Genomic DNA, 21,364 nt, shown 5'->3' with positions numbered 1-21,364 from the left:
GTTTCGGACAAAGATAACAAAAAATAGAAGACATAAGTATTGCTATTATCCCATGTAAAGCAGGCAATATCTTATCCAAAAATATGTTCCTAACACTCAACTAATTCTACTTTCCTATTGTAAGTCGAAGAAATGAAAGACATATTTTGGTCCTGTCTGGACGCCAGGTCCATAGACTTTGGCCTGATTTTGAGTCCAATTAAGTATGTCAAATAAAAATAGTTCAATCTAGTTCTACAGTTTTGGGCTTATAGTTGCTGAACTGAGTATGGATTTAGTTTTTATTTTTCAATTTCATCATTTTAGTCCTTATACTTTTTTTTATTTTAAAATTGCAGTCCTTATTCAAATAGTAATAGTTAAATCCATTAATTAAAGGGTAAACTATATCAGTAGTCACTCGACTATAATTCTTTTTCTTTTCTAGTCGCCCGGCTATTCAATTTTATCTTTTTTGATCAATAGTTGTGATTAATGTAAAAATAAAAACACCCAAAAATCCAAGATAGTTGGGTGATTAAAAAGACAAATTTGAATAGATAAGTGACTATTTTGTAATTTTTCATAGTTAGTTGATCAAAAAAGAAAAAAACAAATAATAGTTGGGTGATTACTAATGTAGTTTACCCTTCACTGAAATGACATCGCTTTTCTTTTTTGAGCATTACGTGAAAATAATAAACTAACATGGCATTACATATGTAATAATATGTTTTCTGTATAAGATTTCAAGAATAACATGATTTAACTTCACAAATTTAACAACTACCATTTGAATCAATATCTAAATTTTTAAATATATATATGTATATATAAACTAAAAATGATTAAATCAAATTATAAAGACTAAATCCCGCAACATGCACATATTATATAGACTAAAACCCACACAGTTACCTGCTTACGAGTAACCTTGTCGGTATTTTCTAAATATGTCCTCAGTTTGGGCATTCCTAAAGGCACAACACCCAACTAAATACACACATATCAAAGCAATAAGAGTTACAAGCAATATTATGTCGGCCCTTCTCCATTCTTGTTTCAAACTTGCTAGCAATCCTGCCTTGCAAGAATTACAGCTATAACAGAGCTTTGTTTGGTCGTTGTTCCATTGAATGCAATCAGGCTCAGCAATGTTGTTAATGGGACTGATCCAATTTGTTGGGTTCACAAATGTGTATCCACACTCTGTTGGTGGCTTACAACACCCTGACTGTAAAACAAAATTAAGAACATAAAGATAAAAAGTTGAGAGAATACACTGGGAAATTACGGTTATTTAGTGTCATTTGAATGGGATTAGATTGGCCGTTGAATCAAGAACTGGTCTATATATTAGTCTAGACATAGGGCTAAATATGGGCATAGACAATGTGGACAATGGCTTTAGCCTCCAAAAATAATAAATCTATCATTTAACCCCTTTAAAATTTATGAAATTACAAGTTACTGTAACAATAAAATTATACTTTGGCCCACTAAAATTTTATAATTTATCTCAAGTCATCCTTAAGGTAATTTTCTAGCTTCACCTGTGGGGGGTTGAACTAGCATTTGAGAGAACCATTTGGAACCGGTAAAAAAATTAAAAATTGAGACAAAACTGATGATTGAAATGGTTTTATAAAATTTTAATATGTTTTGATTTTTTATTAATTTTTAATTATTTTTGGGCTGGCGATTAAATTAATTGAACCGAATTATAACAAAACAATCATATAAGAGTTATTGATTATTTTTATTTAGTTAAAAAATTATATTTGAAAATATTTATGAAAAAGACTTCGAAATTTTATCAAGTAATATCCAAAAACCAAAAATAAAACTCATTTTATTAAAATAAGTCTAAAATTTCAAAACTAAGAACCCAACCAAATTGAACCAAATTTACCCCTACGTTCTTTTAATTTGATTAATGATCGATGACAATCCGAAACTGCCATTAAACACCTAAATTGACAGCTATGCTAACAGAAATGACATAGTTGATGTAATATTTGATACTTTGAGGATCTAATTAAAATATTTTGAAGTTCGAGGAACTTTTATGAAATTAACCCTTTTCAAAATAAATCCTGCAATTCAGAATAAGCAGATAAAGTGGGGGATTTACCTCAATGGGAGTCAAATAAGCCCTAAAGAAATCCATAGCCATTGTATAAGTTTGGTTCAAATCAGGACAAATCTGTGTTGAACTCAAACATGTTTCAATCCTTTCCCACTTGTAAGAACCTCGTACTCTCCTTTGAAGCCATATTGAAAAATCTTCCAAGTGATATTCCAAATATGCCCTATTAGGAACAATGTGACCTGACCCTCTAATGGTGACCATATACGTGAAAATAACCAAACATGCAAGCAATATGATAAGCACTAGCATGCCAACAAGGTAAGCCATAAGTAACCATGGGATACGCCAAAATGCTCCTACAAAACCTGCTAGCGCCATAACCAAGATTAAGACACCTAATGTTATTACAGGCCATAGCAAAATTTTAAGACAAGAGTCGGCCGGTTGATTCGAAAGCCAGATTCCGGCACCAAGGATCGGGATTGAGAGCAACATAGCAACAAAGTTGATTGCACCTATCACATTGTTGCTCAATGCCATTTTTTTGCCTTTGGTGAAGGGAAGGGGGGGGGGATAATGAAAATGGAATTTGCCAAAGGGGGTATAAGATAGAGGTTTTGTTATGTAATCCCCACAAGTTTTTGTTCTTTGCTTTGGATCCAAGAAAGGTACTAAAGCAAAGTAGTTTATAACAAATTTTAAAGGGCTTCTTTTTAGGTTCTTTATAATCATTTTTTAGTACTATGTTTTGAAAAGGGAAAAGAAAAGAATCTCATGAAAAACACAAAATTGGACCGGCCAATTAAACCGAAAATTGATGATCCAATCAGTTTAACCGGTACTATGAGACTAGTGTAACATTAGTTAAACTAAATAAAAGACCATTTCAATTGAATTTAAACTAGTTTAAATATTTAATTTTGTTCTTAAAATTTATAAAAGAGTTAATTATACTAGACATCCCTAAACTATCAAGGTTGTATCAATAAAGTCCTTCAATTACTAAAATCGTAATTTTAACTGTTAAATTAGATGGCATATCTCATGTAACATAATTTAAAATCAAAATTTTAAAGAAAAAATGATTGCCGTAAATTTTTACTTTTCTTTAAATTCTCCTTTTAAATTATATCACATAAGATTTGATATTTCATTTAACAGTTAAATTAATAATTTTAATAATGAAAAGACTTTATTGATATAACATTAATAGTTGAAGGATGTAATTAGAATTTTTTTTTAAAAATTTTGCACTACCTTTTAGACTTTGCTTCTTTATTTCAACTTTGATTACTTACCAATGCTTCCTTAATCAACTAAATTTCATGCACATGCTTATATGCCTTGTTGCATCAAATAGAAGACCACATCATGCAATGATCTTCCCTATAATTAGAAATGATTTGGTCTTAACATTGATTTGATTAAGACAAATTAAACAAACCCACAAGCAAATTTGACAATAATAATTCAAGGATCTTTATTACTAATAAACAGAACAAGTCCTTTATTCACACTAAAAATATATAAAAAAAAAACATATGAAAATGGCATTAAGATCCTCATAAATATATCAGCTGTGTTTTGAGCCTTTGAAGCTTTTCACCATTTCAGCTTTGCTGGAAAATACTGCATTTAATCAAATATGAAAACTTTAGAGTTTATCATTGATTAAAGGGGAAAAAAGGGAAAATTGGAGTAAAAAGAGCTTACTTTTGCAATGAGGGATTCATAATATGGCTTCACCTTCTCAACATCAACCAAGAGTTTGCTTTTACTATAAAGGTCATATTTGCTGTCATAATTTCATGAAAAAGTCAATCCAAGTCAATTTTACAATCCATAAATACTAATTTTTTTGGGTTCATGGTAGGGCGAAACTAAAATATTACATTTGGGGGCAAGAGATGAACTATAAATTTTAAAGGGCCAAAGAGCAATTATACTATTATACTAACTTGTAATTTCATAAATTTCAAAGGGACTAAAAGACACTTTAGCCATTTTTGAGTGGCCAAGGCCACTGCCTGCCCCCTTATAGGGGGAATTGACTTTTGCATTTTTACATGAGCTAAAATGCAAATTTTTCGTATAAGCTTATATCTTTTTAAATTTTAAAGGATTAAATTAAAATTATATCATTTTTGAGAGGTCTAAATACAATTTAACTATTTATTAACTTATAATTTTATAAAATTTAAATAGATCAAAGTGATAATTTCCTAATTTAGGGCCACCCCTGCTCCTAATAATATAGTCCACAAGATTCAAACCCGAATTCCGAATAAATTAACAGTATAGTAAATTTGAGTAAAAAAAAACACACTTTACTTGAATACTTTAAGCCATTTGAAGTTCTCTTTATCCTCTTCATTCATGAACTGAGAATAAGCTCCATACTTATGCAATGCTGCAATTAATATGTTGAAATTAAGTAAAATGGATTATGATATTTGGAGGCAAAACAGCATCGATATCAGAAAAAATGCTTACGATAGAACGAATGGTATCGGACGATGAACAATCCAGCAGAAGGCAATGTGGTTCCATTCTCCTTGGCAACCTGCATTACAGCATTATGACGTTGCAAGAAACAATTGAGTACTTTAGTTTAGAAGGATCTATATTAATGGGGTCAAAATGTATATATATATACCATGTACATATAATCATCATGCCCCCATGACATAAGCACATTGTCTAGTCCACATCCTTCAATGTAAACTCCATTTCTGGTATTATACTTTGGATTGTTGAAATCAGGGTTTTCCTTAAAATACTACAAACAAAAATGGTATGTCAATTTACACAAATTCATAGCTTTTTTTAATGAAAAAAATGATTAAATTGATCAAAAAAGAAAAAAGAACCTTGTGATGAACATTGCTCTCATCAAATGCACATCCCACGGGGAATGTATCACCTGTTATAATCAAGCTATTTTTGTTAATGAAACACTGGCATTAAAGCAATATAAGATCTTTTTTTTTACTACCACTTACCAACAACAGCCCATTGTGGTAGCCCTCCAAATTTTGGAAGAACCAAGATTTTTCCAAGATCTGTAAAAGCAAAATTATCATACCTTTTTACCATGAGATAAAAGTATCACAGAGGCTCTTATTATAAGGATGAATTTATCATTTTCTTAATAGAAATAATAAAATGCAATCTGCAATCCTACTCCTAATAGAAAGGCTTCAATGATGCTTTCACCGAAAATGAAAATTTTTATAGGATTTTTGTATTATTTTACCATGAATAAGAGCAGTCAAATGTAACCAATCTTCATTAGGATAATCTTTTCTAATTGCTTCAGCACTTTGCAACAAATGTTGAATTTGGGGTTCATCTAAATCAGGATCACTATCATCAACAACTTCATTGAGTAGTTCACAACATTCCCATATCCCCATTTCAGCTTTATCAAGCTTCATATATTCTTCCCTCATTTGCTTCACCTATACATTTTATTATGTAATTAAAATATGTTAATATATCAACTTTGCATATATACACACATTTTCACTTACAAAATCATAGGTTTGGTTAATATGACTTGATTTGTAATGTTGCTCAACAATGTCTTTTCTCCCATTATCTGCTTCATAATCCCTGTCAGTCATTTCAACAAACAGTGAATTAGCTATATTCAAAAACACCATTACACACACACGCACACATACATGCATGCATAAATACATCTCCATTGCTTCCTTCCCAATCAAAACCTGAAATTCAACACAAAACCAGTCCTTTGCACCCATTTTTTTTTTACTTCTCCTAGTTCTTCACATAACCATAGCACTGAATCATGAACTTTCACATACATACATATGTATATATATTACCTAAATGAGTTTCCAAAAGCATTATTTTCAGGCAATGCAAATTCATCATTTGATACCAATTCATTAGCATCGAGCTGAATCTTTTGCCCCTTTGCTTGATCAACTAAACACCAGTAAATGACATTATTAATGATATTAAAATCATATAAATTCTAATCATAATTGAAAATGAAATGAAAAATAAAATAAAATAAACAAAATACCTTTGCCAATGCAAATAGTCACCATTTTTTACAGCAAAAATGAAAGGGTTATATAAGAAAAAAAAATAAAAGAGAAAAGCAATGAAATGAGACTGTTTAAGAGATGAGAATTTATAGAAATGGAAGAGTGTACTAAAATGAAAAAAGTTTTACTTTCCATTTTAATAAAGATTTGATTTGTTTTAGGGTTCTTTGGAATTTGGATACTGACAGAGAAAAAAATCAATCTTTTTTATCTTCAAGCTAAAATGGTGGCAAAAATTTCTAACTTTCTATATTAAATACTGAACTAACCTCATTAATTAAGCAAATTTTTACTTTTGGCTGACTCAAATTTACGTGGATGGTCTTATCTTTTGCCATGAATTTGTGTTAATTCATTAATATAAATATATAAAGTTTTTTTCTTCTTCTTACAATGTATAATACTTTTGTAACTAATAAACCGATGACATGTTAATTGCTTTTTATTACATGTCACTAATTACATATGAATAAAGAAAAAATATAAATTTCACTAGTAGTCACTCAATTATTGATAATTTTATTTTTAGTCACTTAACTACGAAAACTTATAAAAAGATTAATCAACTATTAGTAAATTTTTTTTGGTCGTTTAATTATTTAATTTTGTCTTTTTTTTCACCAGTAAGCTAACTATGGCAGCTTTTAAAGTTGATATAATAACAACTTTTACCTTCAACATTTATAAATTATGTCAATTTAGTCTTGATTTTAAAAAAATTAATCTTCAACATTTACACATTGTGTAATTTGATCTTTTTGTAGTTTTACTTTTCTTTGTAACATTAATGGTTAATTTAAAAAGAATGAGAAAATGTGCATATTATTATCTTGGATTTTTGGATTTTTTTATTTTTTATATTTTCAATCAAATTTAGTTAATTTTTTTCTTTACCTTTTTTAGGTGAAAAGATTACAAAAAATAAAAATAAAAATATAAAAAATACCAAATTACACAATGTGTAAATGTTAAGAGTTAAATTTTTTAGAATCAAGAGTAAATTGATATAATGTATAAATATTAAGAGTTAAATTACTATTACACCAATTTTAAACCAGTGATAAAAAAGACAAAATTCAGTGACCATTTTTAATCTTTTATAGTTGGATCTGTTTACTTTTTGCCTCCTCTATTAAAAAATAGATAAATTAGTTCTTATACATGTGAACAAAAAATAAATTAATTATTTTGTTAAAAATTGATCCCTATACATTAGTATAAAATAACACTATCAATTTCGCCAATTTTTAATACTACTAATTGGTAAAAAAAAATTAACAAAACACAACTTAGCTCGGTCCTCCATCATAAAAATGTTGTAAAATTCTGGAAAAAAATCTGAAAAAAAATGAAAATGACATTGTTAAATCTGCCAAATAAAATCTCTTATCCACTCATCCAAAGTTTAAATCTTTCCCAAAGTCGAAATCTTTGCTGCTGAAACTTACAAGCTCATAAAAAATGGCAGCACTTTCCTTTCCATGGTACCCTAAAACCCTATTATGTCCCAAACCCACAAAGCTCTGTTCCTTAGCTTCCCATGTATCAATGTCTACTACCCCTCTGTTTTCCCACAATTTCTCAATCTCTCCATTAATCATCACCCATAAAAATCTGAGCTTTACACTCTGTTCTACCCTGCAAGAAATAAGCTTTGAAGTTGAAACAGAGAAAACCCAGAAACCAAATGTGAAAAGAAAGCTCTTTGTCTTGAATTTGCCTTGGGCTTTTACTGTTGATGATATCAAAGATCTCTTTGGCCAATATGGGAATGTTAAAGATGTTGAGGTACCTTCCCAAAAAAATACCTTTTTAGTGATTTTTTTTATAGAAAAATATAAATTTGTGATGATTTATGATATGGTTCCTTTTGTTTGCTATGTGGAATTGTGTATTGTTTTTAGATTATAAAGCAAACAGATGGGAAAAGTAGGAATTTTGCTTTTGTAACTATGGCTTCTGGTGATGAAGCTCAAGCTGCTGTAGATAACCTTGATTCTCACGTAAGTGTTTTTTTTTTTAATTTCTACTGTTAGTCCTTGTACTTTAATTTGTTTAATTTTAGTCTCTACTTTTTAGATTGATCAATTTTAGTCATTGTAGTTTTTGAATTGGTCAATTTAGTTTGACTCAAATAGGAGTAGTCAATTACTAGGCTTGTACTACACATACAATTGTAGATTTAGTCTGTATTTTTCGATTGAATCATTCTAAGTTCCAATACTTTTCGAATTCTGAAATTTTAATTTTGATACAAATAATCGTCCTTAATCCATTAACAAATTTTTTAGTAACATATGAAAGTAACAAGTTGACGTAACATTAAACATATGATAATATGTTTGCTATATTGGATTTTGAAAATAGCATAACCTAATGAACTTAATGAACTAATAGTAGAATTAAACTTTTTTTACTCTTTTTGTTTAGTTTTTGTGCTTGAAGGATATGTTTTTATTTTTTCTACCATGTTCATTAAAGGTCTGCCATTTATATACTCTGCTAATCAACTTGGTTCAACACATTTTAATTGTTTACATTAGTCTAAAGGAAATCTTGTGATAGTCATTTGAAGGTCTCATTTATGTCAGTGGTTTATAAGTTTTATGATATTCAATTATTTTCCCGTGCCTGATTGAATTTTAACTCGATTAACATTGTTGTTGTAGTAGATTCAAACATGTTTAAACGCGTGTTATTCTTTAATTAGCTCATATTCTTTTAAATGTAATAAGAGAAGTTATGATAAAAGTACGATGGAGACCTTTATACTATTAGTTAAATTGAATTTTGTCTCATCTAATAAGAAAAAGAGCAAAATGGTTCTTTGAGTAAAAAGGATATTTTATGGTACTTTTATCAAGAAATTGCTTTCCATTTGTATGTACCTTCATGATTTCTTGTGCAGGAAGTTTCAGGGAGAATTATAAAGGTAGAGTTTGCAAAGAGATTAAAGAGACCTTCACCAGCTTCATCTAAACCGATTGTACTTCCTTCTCGCGAAACACGCCATAAGGTTTACGTATCGAATCTTAATTGGAAAGTCCGGTCGAGTCATCTCCGAGAATTTTTCTTGACCTTCAACCCGGTTTCGGCCAGAGTTATATTCGGTACCCCATCAGGACAGTCTGCAGGGTATGGCTTTGTTTCATTTGCCACAAAAGAAGAGGCTGAAGCTGCAATTTCTACTCTCAATGGGAAGGTAAGTACTAATCAGATTTGTTCTATATAGGTAAAACTACCATGGAGACTTCTGTGTCAGGAGTCAAATTGTATTTTGCCTCGTTGCTTAAAAAATTAACAAAATTGTCATTGTATGTTAGATCAAAGAGGAAACAAGTTCTTTTTGTTAATAATTTCATCCATTTTTACTGTTAAAAACTAGTGTAAATAATAGAATGCAATCCGATACTTAATATGAAGTAGGTAAAAGGGCCATAGAGGACAAATATGGCCCTTTTACCTACTGTGGTAAGGACTTAAATTGTAATGTTTATGCACTTTGTTAATGAAACTTTTTCTCATCATAAGTTTCTTTGTTTATCAGCTTGAATGAGAACACATTGTCATGCATTCCATCGTTCTTCGTTTTTGCAGGAATTGATGGACCGGCCACTACGTTTGAAATTCAGTGAGAAAACAGCCGATGAACCCGGAGATGAAAACACGGGACAAAAGGAACCCGATGATCAAACCGAAGAGTCTTAAATCTTCACTGGGATTTCATATTTCTCCATCCTTTTTCAGAGCAGTGTATACAAATGAGGAAAGTAAATGTTACATTCTCTCCAACTTTTCTTTGATGAATCAGGAAAGTAATTTGTAAATGTAACATTCTCTCTATATGTTTTTTCTTTAGTGAAATTACTTGGTAGGTCCCATTATTATAGGGATTGAATCAAATTAGTAAATTCTACCATTAAATAAACTTATTTACTTCTAGTATTTTTAAAAAGAATCAAATAAAACTAAATATCAGCCTTTATTGTTCAAAAGTTTATACTTAGTACCTAACAGAGTTAATATTTTAAAAACCTTTTACGACTTAAAATTTAAAATTTAAAATTTAAATCTAATTGTTAACCCTCTTAAAATTATTTTGTTAAATTTAAATTTATTACAACATTTTTCTTTAATTATATTGATACCAAGAGAGTCTTTTTTATTATTATTTTAAAATGTTATACCAATAAACTTAACAAAAAAATATTAACAGTATTAAGAATTAAAAAGACTAAATTCATAAAAATAAAAGTACAAAAACAATTCCAAATCATTCATAACACAAAATTCATTGAACAAATAGATTACATATACATATAGATGAACTATATCTAGCAAGTAACAATGGTACAAGAATTTTAAATTAATTAACATTGGAACAAAAAGGAGCCTAGTTCATAAAGGCATAAAATTAAAATCCCAAAGTTAATAGGTTCATGTTTTTGTATTGTATAACACAAATCCCTAAACCTACCAAAATTTATATTTCACCCCAGAAAAATCTACGAGTACCATGACAAAACACAATGTCAAAGAATAAGAAACCAAGATCAAAACAGCTGATAATGGTGACACAAATATGGTATCCACAGATAAATTTACCAGGCCTGTTAGCAGATTTGCCTGCATAAATGATCAAATACAAGAAAACCCGTTACCATTATTTATTTTTTAGCAAGATGATGATCTGCGACGATAAAGGAGTCTTTAAGCACATACATGACTAAAAAAAGAGAGAGTAAAAGTACTATGGAGGCCCTTGTATTAGGAGTCAGATTGTATTTTGCTCCATTTACTTAAAAAATGGACAAATTAATCCCTATATATTAAATTAAAGAGCAAACATGTCCTTTCTATTAAAAAATTTCATCCATTTTTACAGTTAAAAATTGGCATGGACGAAATAACCAAACAGTTACACGTAGCGTGCCACATGTACCTCATTCTAGCGTACAAGAATCAGTTTTTAACAACAGAAATAGATGAAATTTTTAACACAAAGATCGCTTTGCTCTTTGATCTAACGTACAGGGATTAATTTGCCCATTTTTTTAGTAGAGAGGGCAAAATGTAATCTGACTTATGCTACAAGAGCCTCCATGGTACTTTTACCAAAAAGAGGGATGTTCAATTTACCACAAGAAAGGAAGCCAATAAATTTCGGTCAAATGCTCTTTCAAGACATAAAGTTTTGCACCCGATGATGTTATCGGCAAGCAATCGCAGTGCTAATACCTGAAGCAATTGGTAAACCTTTTGTTAGCTATGCAACTCATGTGATACTAGATAATAAAACTACACACATGCATCACCATTCAAAGGGACCGGGACATTTTTCTATTATTAGGATTTGAAACACTAAATGAAACACCAACAAGCGTTTCAATTATCTTGTGTAAGTAATTGCATCTATGTTCTTCAAGCATACCAAAAACCTATGTTGCTCCGTCTCTTACTATCCAAATACAAGCAGAATAACCAAAGACAACCAAAAAAGGTAAACAGGCAAGGGTTCAATTTGTATAACAAAGTTTCTGAGTGAACTTTTCTTGAGAGGCTAATAGAGAACAAACATGGTAATTCAAACCCAAAAATTCCTAGCAGTGTCATGGTTGATAGTCAATCTTCAGATACCTAAGTCGAAACAAATAAATTTCCCGTAAGAGTCTTACCATATTGACACCATTTCTACACATTTCAAACGTTTAATAGCTCCACCAAAATACATCTTAGAAGAAAAGGACACTTTGCTCACAAAATGTCTTTGTTTTTCACTCAAACTTGTAGTTGACAAGCACATATAATCATAGAACCAGTACCATCCAATCCTCTTCTTAAATGTAATAAAAAGAAATTGAGTTAATTGCATCCAACATCCCTAAACTATGACACTCATTTTAAATTGGTCTCCAAACTTCAAAAAGTTCTAATTACATTCCCAAATTATTGAAACTGTTAATTTAACCATTAAATAACACGTAAAATCTTATATGATATAATTTAAAATTAAAATTTCAAAGAAAAGTAAAATGTTGGTGCATAAATTTTAAAATAAAAAAAAAGAAATAAAGTACAACAAAAAAAAGAAAAAGAAAAAGAAAGAGTGAATGATAATTCATTTAAAAGCTTCAAAACCCTCAAAACCAAGATTTTTCAACATCCATTTTTACAATATTTTTCTTTAAAATTTTCATTTTAAATTATGCCACATAAGATCTGATGTCTCGTTTAACAGTTAATGATTTTAGTAATGAAAAGACCTTATTGATATAAGGTCAATAGGTTGAGGCTGTTTGGTGCAATTAACTCAAGAAATTTTAAAAAGAGAGGAAGAAGAAGAAGAAATTGCAAAACCTGTAGATTTTGAGCCACCACCCAAGTAACATAAGCCAGGTTGCACTGCAAAAATTGCATAGCACGGTTTAGTGAATCATGATTGTGAATTCCAAGTAGTTTTACAAATTAGTAAATATACGATATCCTACCATTCTACGTGAAATTCTTTCAACATATCTGTCTATAAGCAACGTTAAAATCCTGCGACAAGCAAAGGTAACAAAAATCAGGTCACTCTTCATGCAATCAATTTTTTAGGAATGAACACAACCAAGTTTGGCAACAAAAACGACATGAGTGTTATATATACCAAAACATAATAGTAAGAAGGCAGATTCTGATTCGTGTTTCATGCTTGCTTCGCTGCTTGGTAGTATGATTTTCAAAGAAGAGATAGTAGCTGACCTGAACACCAACAAGATACATACCCCAGTATCCTGGGTACGATAACAAGTAATCACTTGACAAAATCTTGTATCAAGATGACATGATGAGAAGAGTTACTAATAAAAAGCGACTGCATAGACCATAACACCATTTTACTGTTTTTAGATGAAAAAGAACAATTAGTAGCCTATTATTCCATAGAAAGAAGACAAATCTCCAATGGAAGAAATGGTCCTAAAAATTAATATAGAAATTCTTTTCCCCTTATCATTTTCAATATCCTTCTAATCAATACAAGCTGTTTTTCAGCTAGATGAGACTTGAATCGAAGATCGACATCAAAATGCAAAGAATACAGTTCTTTTTCTCAGGGGATCTCAAGAATCTTACAGACAACATATCCAAGAATAAAGCTGTAGGTGCAAAAAAATAAAAACACTATGATAAAGCATACAGCAATGGGATGGGACATTAGGTACAGTCCTAAATTGTCCTTACCAAATAAGCTAAAAATTCCCTCCTTGTTTCTGCTTATGACATCCGTACCCCTTTCATTAGAAAGAAGATAAACATTTAGCCCATTAGTCAACCAACTTTGGTACCCTGAGAGTTAGAAAGTCAACTTACTGTATAGGACCAATCAAAAAGCAAATACCAGAATATAAAAACAAGCTTCATAAATATGAAGGTATACCAACTAAAATTACTGAACCAAGAATTCCAGAATATTCTGCGGGAACATTTAAAATGGATGTAAGGATAGATACACCAGCAAGTGTGAAAAAGAAATTCCAGTTGACTCCATATTCCCCCACATGTACCTACAAGGGAGAAATTCCATTAAACGAAAAAAAGTGTTGATCATCAATCATCAACAGCTAAAATGTTGAGCTACCAACATTAAGAAAGGCGTCATTTAACTAAAACCAGTCTCTATAAATTCTATGCTTACTATGCAAAATGCTTTTGAGTACAAACTGGTTTGGAGCATTATTTTAGACATCTCCCAGAGTTCCATTTGTTTTATATTAGCAAGTAGATATAGTACACAACTTATCCAATTCCATTGCAAACAACTATTATTACAAAAAGTCCAGCGCAAAGAAATATATTCTACCTGATAGTCCAGACTCAATGTAGAAGCAAGTCTAGCAAATCCTAACAGTAGTAGTGGAGTTGTAGATTTAAAGGCTGCCTTCCACCAACTCCTTAGGAAGCATTGAGAAAAGTTAGTGGAACATAGATATGAAATAATATACATCTATATACAGCATACCAAATTTAGATATGCTGCATGCACAAAAGAAAATTGTGACGCCAAAATTATAATGTATGCTCAGAAGAGAAAGAATTTACAATGGTAAGCAATATACATGAGAAGTTAACACCAGCATCTGGAAAATATAACGACTCACATTGATGATTTGATCTTTCGTGCTTGCCGTGAAGTAACTGCATTCATTAGCACAAAGGAGCCAACTCCAAGGTCCATCTAAAAAAATTATGCAAGGTTCAAAAACATTAATATGATAAAATATTTGGGATTGCTATTTTCCAGGATAAAAACATAGAAGTTTACTGAAAATACAAACAAATTCAATAAGTTTTGAGATATTGGTAGGACAAGTTCAGAAGTTTTCAAAGTGAATGAATGTAGACATCCACTTCTCATACATAATAATCTTTCTGAAAGGATGTAAAGACCCCTTATGAGAACAACAATAACAAAATCTTTCTGAAAGGATGTAAAGACCCCTTATGAGAACAACAATAACAAAAATATTATGTACGAGGGTATAGGATTAAATGTTAACATGGGTTTTACCTCTAAAAAGCTGTAAATTTACCTACTTAGTACTAAATTATTAGCAAAAAGAAATAATATGCATGAAGATGAAAAGAAAATATTAACGACCTTGATAATATCTTACCAAGCTAGTCCCGTAAGTCTCTGTCTTAGCATATTCTCTAGGATATATTCTGAAGTCAACAGCCAAGATACACAAGCATGTGATAAACATCTGCAAAATTTTCCCACTGAAAATTTATTACAAATTAAAAAATGTACCAACAGCCAAGATAGACAAGTAAGTGACAAAGAATATCAATAAATTCCCACTGAAAATCTATCACAAATTCAAAAAGGTACATTAAGCAAAGATAGTAATTTCAAAAGAAACCAATTAGCATAATATACAAGCAGGTAAGACACTATACCGTAACAACCCTATAAGATGATATGCTTGCCCTTGAAGCATTAGGTCCTTCCATGTAAGGCAAAGAGTAAGTTCTGCATTAGAAGGCTTTGAGTTAATATACTTTTACATCAAAAACACAGTTCTCTGTAGAATAATGAGTAATGATTAAAGAAATAATGCATATATGAAACTTTCATCAAGTTCTACCTTTTGACTGCAGTAAAGAAGATCAGCAAGAATAATAACCCAATCATGCATATGTATACCCACTCTGCTAGAACCTATTACACCAATAACTCTTTTATCAAACAACAAAAGTCGAATTTGGGGATTCTAACAAAATCTTTAGAATGCGAACTGGGAGTACTTACAGTGAAAATTAAGAGTGTGGGTAGAACAATGAAGACATAATCCAAAGCTACTGAGGCTAGGTAAGACTTTAAACTCCTACAAGCATCTGCTCAAACAGATTCAATGATAAGCACTCATGAATTCTACAAAGCCATATAAATTTTGAATTTCTGATCTTTATTGTTTTATTAAAAAGTGAAAATATGTCAATAATTTCTTTAATTTTGCAAAGTTTAAGATTTAGGGTGTGTTTGACAAACCGTTAAACTTTTTGTAATTTTATTATAGGGTTTACTAATTCCGCAAACAATTTTCTAATATAAATTTAGTTCTTAAAAAATTCAAAACTTAATATTTCAGCTTATCAAACAACACCTTACTCTTGCCCTTAAAAGTTAAAAAATACTTTCTCAAAAAAAGAAAAGTTAAAAATTATATCCGCTTTTTGAATGTAAAAATTTTAGTTCAATAGTTGGCCATACAGTATTTTCTATCAAAGTTTGCTTACTACTAAGTTCATAATGATTTGCAAGATTGCATGAGTATATTTTCTGCAAATTCTTAAACTGAAAAAGTAAGTATTAACCTTTTTAACATTTTAAGTACAATAACTAAATCTCAAATTTCATTCGAGTATAAATATAGGGACGGGCTGCATATTTGGCCTTAATTAAAACATTTAAGAACAAAGTTTCTACAATAAATCATTTCAATTAGAGACAAAGAAATCGATAACTTTACCATTCACTGTTTGAGAGCAGAAAGTGTGCCGCAAAAGCATTAGAAGCTGAATATAAAATTGAAAAGAAATTTTAAAAAATAACACACATTTATTTGAGAGATAAAACAAATTAAAATGAAATTGAAGTGTCGATAAACTTACAGCTACATTATTCAAAAGAGCGGAGACTTCAAGCATGGAAGATCCAGGCAAATTGCTCACGAATCTGTAGATTATAGTATTTTATTCAATAGGATTTGCAATTAGAAGATTAAATTTAAAAAAATTGGGAAATTTGAGAAGAAGAAAAAAAAAGAGAGTAACTAACTGTTCTCTTAGGTGCTTGTTGGGATTCAAAGATCTTGGGAAGGAATCCATTGACGAAGAGTTTGAAAACGCAGTTGTGAATTTATTACAGAAGATCAGAGCTAAGCTAGTAAAACAGGAAAAAAAATGCAGAAACTAGAATCAAGTTTCTATAATCTAAACACAAAAAAATTTAAAAATAATTGCAGAAGCGAGCGTAAATTCTCCCACCTTTTAGCCAAACACCATTTTTCACCTTGAATGGGTCAAAAGCCGAAAACCTGGTGGACTCGACGATTGTAAATGGGTTAGGCTTTACCATTGTTGTGGCAAGTCATGGGCCAAGAACCCAAAAAATAGAAAAAAAAAGGAACGAGCTTTTAGGGATTTTGATGGGCTTGACCTTTTTTATATGTTTTTGGGTAGAGATTTCGAGGCTTTAATTCTTCAAATCGGGTCAAGATCGGGGATAGGAAAAATCCATTTCAGTCTAATTACCAAAATACCTTTTTTTATATATAATATTAGTTTAAAATAAATGATACTAAATTTTATATTAAATTCTTTTTCATTGGATTCGGGGCAGGTAAATTAATATTTAATTTTAGATCGGATCGAATCAAAATCAGGTTATATTAAGAATAAATTGAATCAATTCAAGTCGAGTTGGATATAGATAATTTTTCGCCTATAATAAAAAAATGTATCATGAAAGAATCCTTGATAAGATTAGCAAACATGCTCTATGAAAAACCGAATGTTTATCACAAGGAAGAAAGCTTACACTCGTAAAGTTTACGTTGACAACAATCCTCTTCTACTTGATGTCTTGTTTCGAGGCTCTCATATATATATATATATGCAATAAGATTTAAGCAAACGATCAAAGCAGGAAACAAGAAAGAAAATTACATTTATACACCTGATAAAACTATTTATACTCCAAAAAAAACAAGAGTCATGTTTTGGGACGAAGTCAAAAATTATTTGTAATCCGTAAAATCTCCAACTCTACTAATGCTGTGCGCTGGTGCATTCATCCCTCATCCGGGCCGTGGTCCCCATGGGAGCATTTCAATCAAATAGACTTTCAAATTTCTATTTACTAAAGATTTTTTTAAAAATTAATTAATTTAATTATTTACATATAAAAAATTTCTTTTCAATGTATGTGAAAAATATTATATTTTTTTTTCATAAAAGATATCGTATTTTGAGAGAAAAAAAGAGGATGTGCTATGAAAAAAAAATTTATATCTCAAAGTTATTAAATTATTAGTAAATTTATATTTTAATTATTTAATTTTAAAATGTTACAAAATAATTAATTAATTATTGAAAATTTTTATTTACATCATTGGGTTATAAAAATTGTTATTGTATGGTTTTATCTGTTCTCACCGCTTGCATCAATTGAAAGCTCTCTTTCCCATTCTCTTCTATAGTTCAGTTTTTTATTAAACAATTTTAAATATCATGAACCTGTAAACTAAAATTCCATCGTCACTTGAAACTCGTTAACTAGATTTTTTTTAACAAAAAACCTAATAACTAGTGACTTAAATAAAAACTTTCGAATAATTTAATAAATTTTTATAATTAAATAACTAAAATATATATTTTTAATAATTTAATAACATTAAATGTAATATATGATGAGTATGGCTTACAAAGATGCGGCATATATGATAAAACATCAGTTGATGTTCGGCTAAAACTCTAATTCCCCAACTGTTCTTATAGTTGAGGCCATAAGGTTATTGGATCAGAGCTGAATTATTATCATTATCACTTTGTTGAATGAAGAATTAATTAAAAGATAATTATCAATTTTTCTTAATGAATTTGTCAAGGATTTATCTGTTTCTCGGAGGAGAATATCTTACTATTATTCGACCTATAAATTAGTGTCATCCTCCTTAAGTGATTCACGACTTGGAGAGCTGGAAATCTACAATAATTTCAAATATATGTAACTAGCCTTGTTTGTTTTTCTTGTATTGAGAACTAATTTGTTTTAAGTCAAGAGTTGTTTCTGGTGTATGTCGAGTGATTAATTATTCTCTATTGAGGTTACATGAACTTAGTTTGTAAGGGGTTATGGGCTTTAGCTAATATAAACAGATTATCACAGTTGTTTGATTTGGTGATTGAATAAGAGTATATCCTAAATTCTGAAACCATAAGATCGTTGTATTTGAATTGCGTAAACAAAAACTAATTTTATGATTTCTTTATTTCATTTTTTATTTCCTCATTCGTTACAACAAATTTTGAACTTAATCGAATTTATCGTATCTGTAAACTAATCTTTTTCAAATAGAGAGATTGTTTATTCTCAAATGGGTGGATTCGAATCTACAAACATGAATCTTTATCTACATACAACTCTCTGTGTTTTCTTAGAAAATATGTTAAGGAATACAAGCTTCTAAATAAAAAGAAGGGCTTGGATTGATTTATTATCGAAGAGATCATGTATGGAATGGAAACTCTTTCCTATTTACAATGTTATCTTACTAATAATGGAATATATCAAAATTGTGTAGAGACCCAACCAAGATAGGCTACTCTACACTTAGTCGTGATTCTCTTTACCTCTATATATTGTCTAAAAACTTTGTTGTATTCGCTTGTTGCTTGGACCATACAAATAATTTGTTTTTGTACACTGAATCGGCCGGCAATCTGAATGTGAAGGTTTTGTCCACCCAACCCCAATCTCATCTACTCCCAATATAACTTGATTCCACTTTGATCCAAAATTATATATTAATTTATTCGTTCTAAACCAACTCACAAAATTAAAAATAAATTCAACTTTGATTTGACTCGAATTTCGTATTTTTATTTTTATCAAAATAAAATGATAATTTTTATTATTTTAATTTTTTTAATGATACCATTAATTGTTTTTTAAGTATAATTATGCTAGGACCACGACATATTAATAGAAATTTTAGTATCATAAATTTTAAACTTAATATTATATATAATGATGTTTTGACACGATTAAATGTAGATTTAAACTCGATGTAATCTATCCGAAACTAGATTTTAAAATTAAAAAAGTTTCAACCTTATCGAATTGAATCGAATCGTGTTTTTATCGAATTGAATCAAATCGTGTTTTCATCCCTACTCAAAATATTCTATTATTTTATGATTATTGATTCATATGTTTAACCAAACCTAGTAACAAGCAAATAGTAGAAGCATTATTTATGATAGCATCCTGAACGTGCCTCATTCAGTGTGATTGTCGACCCCGTTGTGTTGTCTTTGTCGGTTTGATTGTTACATATCAATAATCAAACGTATTTTTCAAATTTATAAATTTTATTTTCCTGTATTATGTGCTAACTCAAATGTAACAGTTAAATTTGTTTCGTTAAATTAGTGTCATTAGTTCTGTATTATGTACAAAGTTATAAATTTAGTCCACGTTTACCAATTCATGTTCAAGATTCGTGACTACTCATCCCAACAATGTTATCTTCAATGTTCAAACTACGTTATCTTATTGAGAGTACAATGTACCTTACCACTGTAACCGATACTTATTAGTGGATATAAGGCACATGTCATGAAGTAATAGTGAAAAAGAAAAAACTTTGGGCAGATTGAATTCAGGTTTTGTATGAAATTTTAAGTTCAAGTTTAGAATAAATCTATCTCGCCTAGTTGCCATCACTACTAAAAGTAAGGTATTCAATATTGTATCGATGGGCGTATCGTTTTTGCCTTGGTACAAATATATACTGGTATTGACATGTTTGATGTATCGTTTTAAATTTATTGATATTTTAAAATAATTTTCACACATATATTTCTAATCTAATTATTAATTTAAATATTTTCACATGCATATTTTAACTTTTAATTTCTTAATAAATTATATATTATCTTGTTAAAATAATAAATCAAACATTATAAACATGCAAATATATTACATATAAATTTTAAAATTATTAATTAGGTTTGATAATTTAATTTAATAATTATTAATTTTAAATGTAATTATAGGAAAACTAAAATGGTTAAGATAAAAAAAATTAAAAGTTAGTTTAAAAAATGAAAAAAAATTTATCAACTAGTACATGTCGATACACATTTGTACAAGTCGATATTAATTAAACACTAAACTTGAAACACATAAAATGGTCTAAAAATTTTTGACCCGTACAAAATTTAGACTACTTGATGTCGGTTTAAAATCGAAACAATTTCGGTATGATATTGAATACATGTATAAAAGCCTAATTTTTCTCATTTAAACTGTTCGTCTAATGGCTTTTTATCCTTTTTTAAGTGTTCCTCATTTTTCTCATTGAAATTCATTACATGGTTGTAATTACCAAATTGACGTTTATACTGAAAAGCTACTCAATGTTTCCATCTCTCTCTCTATATATGGGTGTTCATTGTATTTTTCATATATAACTGATTTGTAGAATTAAGGTAAGGTAAGAAAAATGAACATGGACTTGTCTCCCAAGTTTCCGGCAACGTTCACAGAGACTGAAGCAGGCGTGTACTACCACTGGGCAGCTGCCGATTCTCAAGTCCTTGGTGAGGCCAAAGTTGCAGCTGGTAAGCTTGTGTTGAAGCCTCGGGGCTTTGCTCTTCCTCACTATGCCGATTGCTCCAAAGTTGGTTATGTTCTTGAAGGTGAGTCTTGAGTGGGTAAATTCTATAATGGTCCTTGTAATATGTGTTTTTTTCGGATTTAGTCCCTCTATTATTATTTATTATTTACTCATTTCTTGCCCCTCAATGTGTATGTTTAGTTTTGATTTTTTTTTTCTTTTAATTCTTTCAAATCATTTGACAAAGCTTTTTTTTTTTAAATGCAATGACATGGCATATATATCTTTGCATTTCTTTTCATAATTTAAAGGAAGACAAAAAG

The 21,364-nt window shown here is 29.8% G+C and overlaps 5 protein-coding genes across 8 annotated transcripts in view; 2 read left to right on the top strand and 3 right to left on the bottom strand.

The window, feature by feature from the left end:
* Positions 1-813: 813 nt before the first annotated feature.
* LOC107942202 (protein TORNADO 2) lies at positions 814-2,663 on the bottom strand. The gene is made up of 2 exons (XM_016875836.2): positions 2,114-2,663; positions 814-1,213 (listed from the first exon to the last, which is right to left on the bottom strand). Exons 1-2 carry the CDS (start codon positions 2,609-2,611, stop codon positions 902-904), a joined length of 810 nt encoding a protein of 269 aa, XP_016731325.1. The 5' UTR covers positions 2,612-2,663; the 3' UTR covers positions 814-901.
* An 810-nt stretch (positions 2,664-3,473) lies between these two features.
* Positions 3,474-6,283, bottom strand: LOC107942200 (inositol oxygenase 4). Of its 2 annotated transcripts, none has more exons than XR_005920648.1 (11): positions 6,126-6,283; positions 5,923-6,025; positions 5,605-5,686; positions 5,328-5,532; positions 5,074-5,133; positions 4,942-4,994; positions 4,728-4,850; positions 4,565-4,634; positions 4,398-4,481; positions 3,785-3,866; positions 3,474-3,700 (listed from the first exon to the last, which is right to left on the bottom strand). XR_005920648.1 is itself a non-coding variant. In XM_016875834.2 (11 exons), the coding sequence occupies exons 1-11, from the start codon at positions 6,148-6,150 to the stop codon at positions 3,674-3,676; spliced, it is 909 nt and encodes a 302-aa protein (XP_016731323.1). In that variant the 5' UTR covers positions 6,151-6,283; the 3' UTR covers positions 3,474-3,673. The 2 variants fall into 2 exon arrangements, 1 of the variants encoding a protein (XP_016731323.1); XM_016875834.2 differs by having other exon boundaries at positions 4,403-4,481.
* Positions 6,284-7,426: 1,143 nt separating this feature from the next.
* Positions 7,427-10,008, top strand: LOC107942197 (31 kDa ribonucleoprotein, chloroplastic). Its single transcript, XM_016875831.2, has 4 exons — positions 7,427-7,938; positions 8,055-8,153; positions 9,059-9,352; positions 9,748-10,008. The coding sequence occupies exons 1-4, from the start codon at positions 7,612-7,614 to the stop codon at positions 9,856-9,858; spliced, it is 831 nt and encodes a 276-aa protein (XP_016731320.1). The 5' UTR covers positions 7,427-7,611; the 3' UTR covers positions 9,859-10,008.
* A 518-nt stretch (positions 10,009-10,526) lies between these two features.
* On the bottom strand, positions 10,527-16,762 carry LOC107942196 (uncharacterized protein At4g17910). Of its 3 annotated transcripts, XM_016875830.2 has the most exons (17): positions 16,684-16,762; positions 16,475-16,574; positions 16,309-16,372; positions 16,167-16,212; positions 15,446-15,531; positions 15,282-15,355; positions 15,094-15,166; positions 14,808-14,897; positions 14,292-14,368; positions 13,994-14,084; positions 13,571-13,697; positions 13,375-13,479; positions 12,800-12,926; positions 12,639-12,690; positions 12,508-12,552; positions 11,290-11,388; positions 10,527-10,776 (listed from the first exon to the last, which is right to left on the bottom strand). In XM_016875830.2, exons 2-17 carry the CDS (start codon positions 16,522-16,524, stop codon positions 10,624-10,626), a joined length of 1,359 nt encoding a protein of 452 aa, XP_016731319.1. In that variant the 5' UTR covers positions 16,525-16,574; positions 16,684-16,762; the 3' UTR covers positions 10,527-10,623. The 3 variants fall into 3 exon arrangements, with proteins under 3 accessions (XP_016731319.1, XP_040960477.1, XP_040960481.1); XM_041104547.1 differs by lacking the exons at positions 10,527-10,776; positions 11,290-11,388; positions 16,684-16,762 and adding an exon at positions 11,443-11,787 and having other exon boundaries at positions 16,475-16,667; XM_041104543.1 differs by lacking the exons at positions 15,282-15,355; positions 15,446-15,531; positions 16,684-16,762 and having other exon boundaries at positions 14,808-14,913; positions 16,475-16,668.
* A 3,931-nt stretch (positions 16,763-20,693) lies between these two features.
* Positions 20,694-21,364, top strand: part of LOC107942198 (cocosin 1) — a 62,430-nt gene continuing 61,759 nt past the window's right edge. The window contains exon 1 of the mRNA XM_041104536.1: positions 20,694-21,123. Coding sequence (XP_040960470.1) covers positions 20,928-21,123 — 196 coding nt within the window. The 5' untranslated portion in view covers positions 20,694-20,927. The remainder of the gene's footprint in view (positions 21,124-21,364) is intronic.

Source organism: Gossypium hirsutum, chromosome A03, assembly GCF_007990345.1.
Source record: "Gossypium hirsutum isolate 1008001.06 chromosome A03, Gossypium_hirsutum_v2.1, whole genome shotgun sequence".
In the NCBI taxonomy this organism is placed as follows: domain Eukaryota; kingdom Viridiplantae; phylum Streptophyta; class Magnoliopsida; order Malvales; family Malvaceae; genus Gossypium; species Gossypium hirsutum.
This window is presented reverse-complemented; position numbering and strand designations above follow the sequence as displayed.

Excerpts from the sequence above, each read along its gene's own strand:
- LOC107942196 (XM_016875830.2), bottom strand. The coding sequence starts at position 16,524 with ATGGATTCCTTCCCAAGATCTTTGAATCCCAACAAGCACCTAAGAGAA. Across the intron at positions 14,898-15,093 it reads CATCTTATAGGGTTGTTACG|ATGTTTATCACATGCTTGTG; the intron begins GTATAGTGTCTT and ends AAAATTTTGCAG. Across the intron at positions 12,927-13,374 it reads GGGAATTTTTAGCTTATTTG|GATACTGGGGTATGTATCTT; the intron begins GTAAGGACAATT and ends TATCGTACCCAG.
- LOC107942197 (XM_016875831.2), top strand. The coding sequence starts at position 7,612 with ATGGCAGCACTTTCCTTTCCATGGTACCCTAAAACCCTATTATGTCCC. Across the intron at positions 8,154-9,058 it reads TAGATAACCTTGATTCTCAC|GAAGTTTCAGGGAGAATTAT; the intron begins GTAAGTGTTTTT and ends TTTCTTGTGCAG. Across the intron at positions 9,353-9,747 it reads TTTCTACTCTCAATGGGAAG|GAATTGATGGACCGGCCACT; the intron begins GTAAGTACTAAT and ends TCGTTTTTGCAG.
- LOC107942200 (XM_016875834.2), bottom strand. The coding sequence starts at position 6,150 with ATGGTGACTATTTGCATTGGCAAAG. Across the intron at positions 5,533-5,604 it reads TTAACCAAACCTATGATTTT|GTGAAGCAAATGAGGGAAGA; the intron begins GTAAGTGAAAAT and ends TAAAATGTATAG. Across the intron at positions 4,995-5,073 it reads ACCACAATGGGCTGTTGTTG|GTGATACATTCCCCGTGGGA; the intron begins GTAAGTGGTAGT and ends TGATTATAACAG.
- LOC107942202 (XM_016875836.2), bottom strand. The coding sequence starts at position 2,611 with ATGGCATTGAGCAACAATGTGATAGGTGCAATCAACTTTGTTGCTATG. Across the intron at positions 1,214-2,113 it reads CTTATTTGACTCCCATTGAG|TCAGGGTGTTGTAAGCCACC; the intron begins GTAAATCCCCCA and ends TTTGTTTTACAG.